Source organism: Kryptolebias marmoratus, linkage group LG4 (genome assembly GCF_001649575.2).
Source record: "Kryptolebias marmoratus isolate JLee-2015 linkage group LG4, ASM164957v2, whole genome shotgun sequence".
NCBI classification, from domain to species: domain Eukaryota; kingdom Metazoa; phylum Chordata; class Actinopteri; order Cyprinodontiformes; family Rivulidae; genus Kryptolebias; species Kryptolebias marmoratus.
Genome location: NC_051433.1, coordinates 25958871 through 25973067, shown reverse-complemented (window position 1 = coordinate 25973067; position 14197 = coordinate 25958871). Strand labels below are relative to the sequence as shown.

Here is a 14197-nt window from a genome sequence, read left to right as displayed (position 1 = left end):
GGCTCCAGAGTGGGGCCCCGGTGACCCGCGTCCGGGCGAGGGAACACTGTGTCCAATATTTATGTTCATCATAAGGGGTCTTTGGGCTGCACTTCGTCTGGCCCCTCACCTAGGACCTGTCTGCCTTGGGTGACCCTACTAGGGGCATGAAGCCCCTGACAGCATAGCTCCTAGGATCAATGGGACACTCAAACCCCTCCACCACGATAAGGTGGCAGCCCAGGGAGAGGAACAAAAAAGATAAAGAATTAATTTTTTTCTAAAATACTGTTGCTAAGGTAAACACCTGGGTGTTTAACTCATATTAGCTGTGTGGGAAAAGCACTGAGGAGGCACTATTACGCCAGCTGCAGCAGAGAGAGGCGAGAGGAGCAGATATGGCAGGCAGTTTTGTCAAGTAAGCAACACTTTGAAAACTACTGTATTAAGATATTCATATATTTATTCAATATTCCTGATATCAAGCATCATTTCTTCACACTAGCTCTCAGCTAGCTGACAAGTTTGGGTGTTTCACATTTCATATAGTTTGTATTTTCACACTATGAGATGTTATTTAGTTCTGTTACTTTTTATTTTACATAAAGTTTTAGCCATATTATTAAAGCAAACACTTCTTTGTTTTTGTTTGATTTTATTTTTAGTAATATTTTATAAAGAGACACCTGTTTTGAGTTGATCAAACTTTCTGTTTGACACGTAGCCTCTGGGCACTTCATATTGGATAAAAAAATGACAGTTAAGTATGACTTTTTTATTTTATAGTGAATTTACCAGTTAACAAATTCACATTGCTTCACATGACATCATGACATGCTACCTAAAATGCTCCCCACTAACAAAGGTCTGTTTTCGACTCTTTAAAAAAGTACCATGTGCCATTAGTTTCTTTTTCTTGTTGTACTGTACCGAATCATGTTCCTCATACCGACCTTAACAACCTGAACAATGACACTTCATAGCTATTACAGTTTGACTAACAGACAACTCTAATCTAACTATAGGATCTATAGCTTTTTCATTTGAATCATCTTTTTACAAGAGGAGTAACGGTACACCTCAATCGTTCTTCAGTATGTATTTTGATTTTGGTCATGGTTCAGTAAAGGTTTGGTACAACAGGAAACAGAAATAAACGACAAAGGCTATTTTTTTTATTTTTTATTCTTTTAGTTTTAGTCGTATTTTACAGGATAATACCCCTATCAAAACAAAAACGTTAAAAATGTAAATGCATAATAATTTCTAGTTTCCGATGGGGTGTAAAGGTATGTCTAAGTCATGGTCCAGTACGTACATTGGTTAGCGACAGCAACATGCATCTCTTCCTGAGCTTCTACAACTATTCCTGTGCACATTTCTGCTATCTCTAGAGGGGTTATTGTGCTGCATATACCTTGAGTTGAGATGCCACATCAGTTTACTTCCTCCCTCTTGTCATTTCTCATCTTTTCTGTTTATTCATCACCCCCACTCCCCTCCCGTCATTCTGATGTCTCATCATGGGCCCTCTCATCTTTCTTCCCTGTTCAGTTGGTCTTTCTGCTTCTCCGTTGCCTTAGAAAGGGGGGGCTAAACGAGTGTGAAAGAAAGAGTACTCTATGCTGTTACCTTGGCAACTGCATCTCAGAGCTTAGCCAGTTCACTTCCACAGATATGCATGCTCTCCCTCTCTTATTTTTCTTCCTCCTGCCTGGCTTAGATGAAAGCTTACCTCGGATGAGAACACACAAAAAAAGAAAGAAAGAAAGAGAAACAAGAGAAAAGGGGGAGAAAACAAGGGAAAACGCTGTGCTTGTTATGGGTGAGCAGCATTTCAAACCTTACAAGAAAACATTATGTTTTTTGCTCTGATGAATTATTATTACTGATGGCAAATATCAAAGGCAGACCTTGTCAGGGAACTGCACAGAGTCTGTAACAAAGGCAACACACGGTGCACACTGCGCTTTAACTTTCTTCCTTCCCCTCTGCAGAGGTCCCTGTCAGGTGGTTGATGGAGCCAATTGTGGGTAATGGTCTATTACAGGAAATTAATGCATTCGCAGACCTCCGCTGCCTGACTCTATGACATCAATCTGAACTAATTTTCCAATTAATCCAACTCCATGAGAATACATTTCTATGAGGGACACCCATCTACCACAAGCCAACTCCAGGTTTTGTAGTTTGTACTTTTTGTCACATGTCGCTGCATGGTGAAAACTCTCATGAACCACAGGACAAATTTTAATGAAACTTGCACAAATTATTCATTGGGTGTGCATTTACAACTGATTAACTTTTGGAGTCAACCTGATTCAAGATGGTTGTCACAGCCAGCTGACCTTAAACAACACAAGAAGGGCTATAACTCATCCAATTTTACAGATATTAACCCAAAATTTGGTGTGTTAGCTGGGGAGAGTCATCCCAAGCACATTTCAAAAGCTAATAATTGTGCCTTTCCTTAACTTCAGCATTTACTGTTGGAGTCAACCCTGTTTGTCTGTTAGAAAAATACTTTATAAACCGCTGGACAGATTTTAGTGAAAATGTCAGAAAGTAATCATTGGATGAACGTCTACAACGGCAGGGTTTTCCCCAGTGTATTATAAACCTGCCGGGCCGCCAGACTTTGATGACCCTGCCGCCAGGCTAAGCTCCGCTTGTTTATTATAAATACAACATTTTTTATAGACGATTTTTCCCACCCGCACCCCCAAAACCACTACCTTTACCTACCTCACAGCGCGAGAGTACGTGCGCCAACAGTGACGCACTTGCGCTGTCCCCGCCCCTGCGCAAAGGTGCCACGCTATGTCATGTCGAGTGGTCTTGCAATTCCTAGTTTTTGTAACTTGGCGCCCCTTTTTTTCGGAGAATACTGCACCGACGTAATCGCCAAGTTTTACACCTCCACCATGTGCTTAGGTCCACGCGCTGTTCGCGGAGCCCAGCACGACTCTAATGAGCCCTGAGGCCGAGCCGCCTTCAGCTACCGCTGAAGTTAGCGCGTCGTCAGAACCACAGCAATAAACATCGAATGAGCGGGTTTAACCAAAAATGGTTAGTTGAGCCGAAATTCAGCAGGTGGCTTTACAAGACCAAATATGGTAAGCATGTTTTGTGCTTAAAAAAAATATTATCCTTGTTTACCAGTAAAATGATGCTATTAAATTCAGTATTAGATATGTTTTGTTTTGTTACATGTAGTGATCCAACATGCAGCCTGCGCCACAAAAAGATGTGTGTTGGTGCCTTGTTTGCACTTTTTCATTTATGTTAATTTATTTATAAATATGACTTAAATTAAGATTCAAATTAGGTGCAATTAATTATTTATTATTATCTATTTATTTTAATAGTATTTTTGTTTAAAAAAGTATTTTAAAAGTGGCTTTTTGTAAAACTGTAGTTGTGTAAATATTTGGCACAAATATCTTACAATATCATATAATAAATAGTCATATTTTCAACTTTCCTGTCAACTTTAATCTTTTTTTTTTTTTTTTACTAAATCACAGCGAACGGCTGGCGAACGGCCGGCGAACGGCCACCTACCACTGAGTTTAGCCTCTTTTCTGGGGGAAACCCTGAACTAATTAACTTTCAGAGTCAATTGAATTCAAAATGGCCTGCACAGTTGAGCAACATTAGCTGACTCAGAAATGGTGATAACTCCGTGAATTGTACATATATTGATCTAAATTTAGTTGTGGTAGTGGCTAAGAGTCCTTCCCAATGCGTACTCCTGAGGGTGACATCTCTAATCACTGTTATTTCTCAATGAAATTTTTTTAGTCTAAAACTTAATTCCTTAATTAATCCTAGGCCTCTCATTTATGGTGTTTTCCTGTTTGCCAGTCATGGAGGAGCTTTGTCTTCTCTGGCAGACATGACTATTTCAGAGCAACAGAAACTATTGATTCGGACATTGTTCTGAAATGTGCCATGGTTTGTGGTGTTCTTGTTAATGTGTTCAAAACACGAGTGAAAAATGTTCACAGTGGGTAGCACAAATGGTTTGACCAGAGGTGTTTTCAGGTGATTTGTTGCTGTGAGCACAGCTAAAATAGGTATGCTCCCATCGACAGCCTCAGGTCAACGCCTTGTGTCATGTGGATGTTAGAAGAAAGGGGGCCGTCAGCTTCTCTTTGAAAACATGCACCTTCAACACGCTCTTTGGAGAGTCTTGTTAGTTTCACGTCATTTACCCTCACACAGGGAGATAAATGCAATCAGGGGAAGACGTTGTATATTTTCTACAGATTTTTTCTCCACTCAAGAAGTTCACTGGGCAGCCACAGCTCAGGCAGTGGTAGAACTTGTTGAGTAACTGGGGGCCTCATGTGCAAAAGGTGCATATGCACAAAAACGTGGCTTAAGAACTGTGTGAAAGTTCAAATGTAGAAATTAATGTAGAAATGTGCCCTACGCCATCTTTATAGCGTGCTTACGCATGTTACTACAGACTGTGGTTTATTGGTGACCCTTAGAGGTCATGATGGGAAACTTTTAGTCATGTGAAAACAATTCTTGGACACATCTGAGGGGTATTCAAGGAGGATATTCAGTTTAGCCAGCTGGAGTTGAAAGTCAGATTTTTTCATGTTGGAGGATTTGTTTGAGCATGGTTAGATCACCATAGTAACAGTTTTGATTACATGTAGCAAAACATGTTCACTTATTCTGTTTTTAGTAATATTCCAGATTTAAAAATCATACCAGCATTTACGTATATTTAATCCTAGTTCTTTCTGGTAATCTTAGTTTTTTTATTTACTAATGTATTTATTTGTTATTCTTTCCAGCTTAAATCTGTTGTTATTCAGGGAGACTAATTTTTCAAATGTAGTAGTTTTTTAAATATATTTTAAAGGTTTTGGTGATCCTAAAAAGCTAGAGGAAATCAAAAATGCACACCAAGCAAAAATTCAGGACTCAGGAGAATAATCCCGCAAATTACAAGGGTGACCATTGCCACCCCGGTCCCCCCCTTGGTGGCATCCCTGGGTGCAGTGCATATTTAAATGAAGGCGTGTCAGGGAGGTGCCTCGTGTGGTTTTATGTTGATCCTGTTTGCTAGGATCCAGGAGTGCGCATCGTCTCATACATCTTGATCTTGTGTGTGTACGTCATTTTCTCCATTTAAGCATATGCCATGTTTCGGAAGAAAATACACACAAGTCTTTATATATCAGGCCTCTGGTGTTGAGTGCTTTATTTTTGTCTCCAAAGAATAGCAATTCATTTCTGTCAAATTACTGTGATTCTCTGTAATGGGACAATTTCCACAGCAGGGGAGGTGGAGTTCACACTCTTTTAACCGTGTGCAATATGTTGAAACTTTCCTGTGACAGAGTGGGTGTGGGTGTGTTTCCCCTCTGAACCAGTGGAAATTACTTGGAACAGTGCAGTGGTCACTGGCCGAGATCGCCCCCAGTTACCTCAGCCTTCCAAATGAAATGTCACTAAAGAGCATTTTCCAGGGTCAGCGGGGTAGAGTTTTTGTCCCCTCAGAAGGTAGGTTATAAAATAAATTCACCTGAGATCACCCNTCCTCCTGGGCTGGACTGCGCTGCAGGGATAAACCACACTCCATACCAGGTGGTGGCAGTAATGCACCAAAGAGGCCCCCCCCCCCAAAAAAAAACAAAACAAAAAAAAAAAAAACATTTCTTCACAGCCTGATTTGACATTTGGGTGATAAACTGTCTTTCCCAAGAAATATCAGTGGCTGACCTCTGTTCAATGAAGTTTAAAAGCATATCCATTTACAGTCTTGAAACTGTGTCTTTCACAAGAATTGTCAACTTCTTTGCGTTTTTTGAGGCTTTTCTATTTAACTCAGTGATCTATAGAAACATCCACTGTTGCTAAGGCAGAGCAGTTGGTTTCCTTAAATACTCTAGAAACACAATGGCTTTTATTTTTGTATCAAGCCCGTACCTGTGGGTTTGTAAGACTGAAATTAAACTGTAGGGAAACAAAGCTGACTTGAATAATCCACAGAAAAATCTAAAGTGCAAACAAAATATCTCTGCAATAGCATTCATGAGCACTGTGATTTCAATGTGACCTGTACAGAATTGATTTTCTTACTATATCATGACAGTACATCTGCAGAACATAACATTTATTACGAGAGATGTAGTAAAAATTACTGTCTTTAATTTGTTCAGATTTGAGTACATACCATTTACTTGAACCACTGTCAAGGCAAAAGTAGATGAGCTTCACGTAAAGACTGAAAGCAAGTGGAATTAAAGGCCTAGCTTTCCTTGAAGGATTGCATATCACCCACTGCCTTTCATGTGAGTTGTAGCTGTTATGGTCATACCTTGAAAATAACAATATGTGCATTATCATAAGATGTCACACTCAGAGAATGTGTTGAGGAGGACTCTGAGCTACTACCACATCAAATATTACTTCAGTATTTGTAAAATTGACCACGTAATTAATTACCATGTAAATAATGACCACGTTTGTGTTTTTAATGTTAGTTGGCTGTAGCCACCGTCTTGAATTAGTTTGGCTGTAAAAGTTAATCAGTTGTAGATGTGCATCCAAAAATTATTTCCTGAAAGTTTCATTCAAATCCATCCTGCAGTGCTTAAGATATTTTGCTAACAGACAGAAAGAGTTGACTCCAAATTGTTAAAGGAAAAATTTTATTCTAATATTCAGATTATGTGTTGGGGGTGAGTCTCAGTTGCTTGCATACCAAATCTTAGGCCAGTACCTGTAAAAGTGACTGAGTTGGAGCCATTTTTGAGGTTTTTAAGCTCACCCCCCTGCGACAGCCATCTTGAATTAGCTTGCCTCCAAAAGTTAATCAGTTGTAGATGTACATCCAGTGATTTCCTTTTGAGAATTCAAATTTGTCCTGGGGTTCATGAGATGTTTTGGTAACAGTCACACAGACACATTCAAACTATAACCCTCAACAAACATGTAACAGAACTAGAGAACCACACTAAAGACACAAAACTTCAAAAAGATAACAGTTTCACTAAACATACATTCTCTTATGCTCTCAATACAACTTATTTGTCTTATGTATTATTTGATTAAGTAGGTAGGTAGGTAGGTAGGTACATTTATTTATATAGCACTTTTCAGCACAAGGCGACTCAAAGTGCTTTACAACACAAGCAATAAGTCTAGTTGGAATGTGGTAATATGTGTGTAATGAATGAAATGTCAAACTTCTGTTGCTTCAACTTTCCTCTTGCTTCTGCTACATTTTTCATTCCAGCCTGTCATAATATTCATTCACTTGCTTTGATCAAAGTATGTCAGTTCTACATCGCAAGATTCTTGACTAACGCTTCTAAATTAAACTCTGAAGCTGTGTTGCATTGCTGTTGCAATGTGTGCTGGAGTGAGGTTTTCAGGGTCCATCAAAATTTTACACTATTTTTTTGATTGGCAGATTTTTCCAAAACCATTTTTATCATCAGTATTGAAATGACTAAAGAACTGTTTGTAAAATTTCCCTTTAAAACCTTAAAATATCTTGAGTAATACACACTTTGTCTAATATACTGATATAAAACAAAGTAACAAATTCTTATTTGTACTTTGATAACTCAGTTCAAGATGGCTGCCAAAGCCAACTCACCTTATAAAACATCAAAATCTCTACATCTCAATCAGTTTTACAGATATTGACGTAAAATTTGGTGTGGTAGTAACTGAGACTGATCACCAACACATATTCTGAATGCTGACAGATTGTGTAACTACTTAGTTTAAAATTTTTCCTAGATTAGTCAACTATCTGTTCGCAAAATATCTCATGAACCACTGGATGGATTTTAATAAAACTTTCCGGAAATGATAATTGGCCTCTACAAATGAATAACTTTCGGAGCCTACCCAATTCAGGATGGGTGCCACAGCCAACTGACTAATGAAAACACAAAAATTATTATTAATCTGTCAGTTTTACTGATACTTCAGGTTATACTTGCTGCACTAGATCTTTGCTTAAAACTTTAGAAAGAAGACCTTTGGAGTTAATTCTGTTTGTTAGAAAAATATCTCATGAATCATGGAATAGATTTTAATGAAACATTCAGAAAGTAATGACTGGGTGTAAATCTATGACTGATTAAGTTTTGGAGTAAACCCAAATGAAGATGGGTGCGTCAGCTTTCAACATTAACAAACAAAAATGGCTGTAACTTTTTATTTTACTGTATTGAACTACAGTTTAAGGTGGTTGTAACTGAACGTCATTCACATACGCACGAGCTCGTCATTTTGGCAATATAGCATGAAATTTTGCACAATGTTACTTTCAAGGTTTGACCAAAACAGCTACAATCCTGTCGTTTCTCAGCACAAGATCATCTTAGTCTAAAACTCTGGTATGAAAGGTGGCAGGTGATATGTATTGCTTCAAGGAATGCTAGGATTTTTTTGTAAGAGAGCATTTATGGACTGTGGTGTGCCTTCTGAAAACCTCCTCATAGAGCACCTCTGTTGTGACATGTTTGAAGTGCACACCTCTATAAACCCACTAAACTGGCTTTTCTCTTCTCTTTACCTGTGGTTCATTTCTGCTCCACTCCCACCAGCAAACTACAACTGAACGGAGCTTCCTGCTGACTTCTAGGAACAATGACACAAAAAAATGACAGCTAGCAAATAATAAACCTTCATAAGTCAAACAAAGACTGCATGAGGTGCAACCTTGTGTCTTTGCTTTACTTCACTACCATATATTCAGAATCTTTTCATTTATACAGCTAACGATGTGAGTTTAAACTACTTTAAATTAAAAGCACCATAGTTCCGGCTACAGACTGAACCTTTACAAGCTCACACACAAGACATCTCCTGTATGTGAGCTTGTGTGTGACTGTAGTTATTTAATATTTGACAATGAAAGACTGAACGAGTAGTGACTTGTTTTCTTTGCACATGTTATTGTGGCGGCAGTGGTTGTTTTTAGTATTTCCTGCCGATAAAATACAAAAAGTGTGCAATAACATTTTTGCTTGTTTGTGTGTGTGTGTGTATTTGTGTGTTTGTTTGAATGACTGTTACCAAAAATAGTATGAACCTCTGAACAAATTTGAATAAAACTTGCAGAAAGTATTCACTGGATGTACATCTACAACAAGTTAAGTTTTGGAGACAAACTGTTTCAAGATGGCTGATGGTGTAGGGTTAGTTGAAATTGATCCCCAACATTTATTCTTCATTTAGTCCAGTGAAACTTGCACTGAAAGAGTGTCAAAGACAATTTTCTGAATGGTTATTGTACAATTTTCTGAACTTTTAGAATGAACTTAAATGTTTTTGTGCTGTAGACAAATGTGTCTGTTTCCTATTATCTCATGAGTTTGCTTTGTAAAACATATATTGTGAACTGATCACTGTGCTGAGGTGAAATGTAGTAAAATTTGTCATGTTTCTACTCTTTTTCTCAGGTTGGTATTACTTTTCTGAACCAACAACCTTTCTTGCTTGGGCCCTGAGTTGGAGGAGAAAACAGCAAGCCAGGAGTTCTCCCTGACAGTAGGGGGCAGCAGTCATGCAGGACTCTACCTCTGACAGCAAGATGGCCAAACAGGTCAGCACTGACCTAAGTTGACAACTGGTTAACTGCTAAACTATAAAAGCACCAAGAAAAAAATAATTTTTTAAAGTCAGGGTTTGATTTTAAAAATTAGGGCAAGACTGCTCCTAACAGCGTTTTGTTGATTTATTTTTTAAATCATAGCAATTACAGATTAAATGGTGCCAGCCAATTGCTGTTTAAGATTGTTTATATTATTTTTTGGTATTTCTGTATCAAGCAAAGTAGGCAGGCTAGTAAGGACATACAAGTGAGCAAACTATCTCATGAGCCACTGGAAACATTTTAGTTAAACTCTCAAAGTAATCATCAGATGTCCATCTGAAGCTCATTAACATTTGGTGTCAAACTTATTCAAGATGGACACCACATCTAATGAACCTTAGCAAACACAAAAGGGCTCAGTTTTACAGATATTGAGCTAAAATTGGGTGTAGTAGTGGCTGAGAGTCATCCACGTTCCATAATCTGAACGCTAGCGCATCTCTTGAGAACTATCAGTAGGCTATCAGATGAAATTGTGCTTCACGTCATTTACAAGGTTTAACCAAAACAGCCAGAATACTGTCATTTCTGAACATAGTAATTCTTTTAGAATAAATAAAGAAATTGTGGTTGGATTTTAATAAAACTCACAAATAAATCATTGGATGTACATCTACGACTGATTAACCTTTGGAGTCAACCCAGTTAAAGATGGCCAACACAGCTAATTGATCTTAGCAACACTTAAATGGCCATTACTCAAGTTTAGTGTGGTAGTAGCTGAGATTCACATTCTTTAAGCACTAACAGATCAATCAAGACATCTGGCATGCAACATGGCAGGCAATATGCTTGTTTTAAAATTTACTTCTGATTTCTGGACATTGCGCTGTAAGTGAAATTCCATTTTATGTATTTACTTTGCCACATTTCACTCTCTTTCTAATGTTCAGCCATCTTTATTACTAAATTCTTCTGTTCACAACAGATCCTGCTGTTTGATTTATAGTTAAGTGTTTTATGGTTCCAGAAGTCCCGGTAATTATATTTAATTTCTTTTGTTTTTTAATTTAAAGGAACAAAACTCCAAGCATTTGGATGAACACAGGGAAACAGAGGACATGTCTGAGAAGACCTCCCCGAACAAGAACCTCAAATCTCCTCAGAAAGGCTCCAAACGGCTTAAAACCAATCCCTTTAAAGTGGCTCTGCTGGATTCCACCGAGTATGAGGGAGAAATTGAGGTATGCACAATAAAAACAATCAGCAGTTACACATTTTTAATTAGGATTTGCATGTTTTGAGCAAACTATTTTGCTTTGTTGATGTTTTTGGTTGTAGGCAGTGTTGTATAGAGTGTAGTGCTGCAAGCATCAGAGAAAGGGACCAAAGAGATTTAAAGAGAACGTCATACTGAGAACTCACTCAGAAAAGCACAGCCTTCACAGTGTTACACATTTCTTCAGTACATGTATTAGAGCAGTGCACAAGTCTTCATCACACACACAGTATCTTTTGTCATTACTTGAGCTCTGTGAAACAACGCAATTCACACTTGCCAGAAAAGAGGCTGAGGGCGCACATGAGAGAGAATAGGAGATAAGGATGTGAGGCTCGGAGCAACATACAGCTCTGGCTGAACAGGTTTATCTTTTTTTTTCTGAAATAGCTTTGCAGAATAGTGGCGAAAAAGAATTTAAATCCAATTACTAGACTCTGGAGGTGACTGTCTGGTGATTTTTCAAGCTTCTCCTGTGCAGGCTAAGATTTTCAGTCCACGCAAAACGAGTGTAAAACCATGTAAATTCAGAACATGATGAGTCCGTCAGGAACTACTGCTTCTGTGCATCAGAGGGCTGCACTTTGCATTTCACAAGCAAGCTAAAATGATGAAGGATAAGAAAAACAGACAAAATGGTGGTTTTGGTTTAATAGGGAGGAATTTTTTTTAAATCACTTGAACATTATTATTGTTAATTTATTCATATATTACCTATTAATCCAGTACATTTATAAATGTCATTGGAAGCTGAGCACTCTGAAAATGAATCATGGAGAAGTTTGATTTATGGTTAATTAGATGTTTTTTTAATTAAAGAGCAGTATATCAGTCCCTCCAGGATTTCGCAGGCATTTTTTGTGATTGTTGCGGGCTAAAATGCCTGATTTCGCGGGGGGATTTTCCTAAAAGTTGTTTTGAAAAGTTGCATTTTTTTTTTTTACTTAAATCAATAAAAAAAACATAACTTTTAATATATAAACCAAAAATACTTACTAGTTTTGTAAGATAATTACCAACAAACATTGACATTCTCAAAAGGTGCTTTATTTGAGAACTTTGATAGCGTATAAACTGACATTCATGACCATTTCTGGATTGTCCCTCGTCTGCAGCTTTCCTCACGTTTTGCAGACACAAAGTGTTTGTTGATGCGTTTATGTTCGATGATTACACTGCAGGACATGCAAAACAGCTTCCCCCCACTCTTGTGCAGCTGGGTAGGAAACTGGTTTGCGACCGCAGTGAAGTTAGTTTTAAGTTGGATATTGGATATTCGTGCTCCACGGAGTTAGCGGCGTCTTCTCACGGCTGACCCGAAAGAGGAACGCTAGCTGTTCTCTGCCGGCCCCTTCTCTCACGCACGGTTGTTCACTTAGGGATGGCTGGCCGACATTAGCGTCCTTTGCTGAAATCTTTGTGGGCAAATGTGAAGCATTAACGCACATTTTCGCTTCGGTCGCTGCTCCTGCACGCTCCCGGCGTTCTGATGTTAACAGGATGTGACGTCACATCTCTTCTTCGTGAGTTATTTGGGGTTAAAGTTGCGGTGTTTTGGACAAAGTTGCAAAAAGTTGCGATTTCGCAGGGTTCGCTTGATTTTGCGTTAATAGTTGCGATCGCAACATCGCAAAATCCTGGAGGGTTTGGTATATGTATTATATTGGGTATTCAAAAGTACAGTCATATGAAAAAGAAAGTCCACCCTCTTTCCACTTTGGAGTTTTACATTTGACATTAAAAATGATCCGGTCTTTACCAGGTTCTAAAATTATTTAAATCTAACCTGAAGTGTACAAAAGCACACAACAGATTCCAATATATCACTATTTATTAAACAAAAATGAAGCTAAAATGGAAAAACTGGGAAAACAAAGTGTAGCATTTTATTCAACAGTTTGTTGATCCACATTTAGTAGCAATAACTTTAAGTAGTTATTTTCTGTTTGATTTTATCAGTCTCTAAATTTTGGCCCACTCTTTTTCACAACGCTGCTTCAATTCATTGAAGTTTCTGCTCAGCTCTCTTAAGGCCCCACCACAGCATTTCAATCAGATTCAGGTCTGGACTTTGACATGATCGTTGCAGCACCTTGAATTTTTAATTTTGCATCTATTCTGTTGTAGATTAGCGGCTAAGTTTGGATCATTGTTATTGTAGCGGCTAAAATCCTATATTTTGCGCTACTGGTTGATGTTCTTCCTGGTGGGTCTTGGTTGTACGTGCGCTTAATTAAACTTGAAAGAAGAAGCAGATAAATGGCTCCTACAGTTATTATGCATCATGACCCAGTTTGGTACAAGTTTTGCTGTCAGAAAGATGACCATTTTTGTTTTCGAAAACAGACTTTGTCCTGGCACCTCTTCCAAACAAGCTATACTTATTCAGCCTTTTTCTTGTTGTTCTGTCAAGAATTTTACCATTTAAACTGCAAACTGAGGCCTGTAGAGTCTGGGATGGCAAGTGGTCTGACCTTGGGGTGAATTTGCTTGGACATCCACTCCTAAGAAGATTGGCAACTGTCTTAAATGTTTTCCACTTGTGAATAATATTTCTCTCTGTAGACTGATGGACTTTAAATAGCTTCCTAAATAACCTTATGGCGGAACGGGACCTTTTGGCAAAATGGGAAATGAAGACCTGAACTCCTGGCACATAACTTTTTTAGTTACCAGTAGGTGGCGGTAATGTACACCTTCAGTTTCTTGCCAACCGCCATTAAAATCCACAAGAAGAAGAAGAAGAACTTTTTCAGTTAGCACTTCAGAATTTACCAGTTTAAAAATGGATACGTTTGTCTTATTTAGAGGGAATCGACACATTTCATTGAGAGCTGATGATCTTACCGTGAACAAGATTTATTTAATATTCCAAGTAAGTCATTAAATCAGTACATTACCGCCACCTACTGGTAACTGATAAAGTTATGTGCCAGGAGTTCAGGTCTTCATTTCCGGTTCCGCCATAAGGTCCTGTTGAATTAACAACAAAATAAAAGCTTGTCTTTGGTTTAAACATTCCAGTTAAAAAAAAAAAGTACCCCTTTTTTATTTTTGCAATTGCCGTTTTTCTAATTTCGTTTTAAAAACAAAAAAACACATGCTTGTTTTGTTTTTGCAATTTTATTTGGAAACGAAAAAAACAAAGAACGAACCATACACGGATTCATTCAGCACATTCCATGTTTTGTTATTTAGTGTTTTGCTGCCCCGTCAGCTTTTTGTTTTCCAGTTTTGTTAGTTATAAATAAATTTCCATTTTTTCGTTTATGAGTCTGCACTTAGGGTTCCTCTCACTCTCCACCGTTTCTGACACGCTGATGTCTTTCCATCTTGGCATTGTCTTAACACACACC

The 14197-nt window shown here is 38.2% G+C and overlaps 1 protein-coding gene across 11 annotated transcripts in view; it reads left to right on the top strand.

Annotated features, from left to right (window-relative positions):
- LOC108242224 (protein 4.1-like) overlaps positions 1-14197 on the top strand; it is a 149250-nt gene that overhangs the window by 76464 nt on the left and 58589 nt on the right. For all 11 annotated transcript variants that reach the window (XM_017426948.3, XM_017426951.3, XM_037975508.1 and 8 more), the window contains exons 2-3: positions 9429-9571; positions 10639-10806. In XM_017426948.3, the coding sequence (XP_017282437.1) occupies positions 9533-9571; positions 10639-10806 (207 nt within the window). In that variant the 5' untranslated portion in view covers positions 9429-9532. The remainder of the gene's footprint in view (positions 1-9428; positions 9572-10638; positions 10807-14197) is intronic.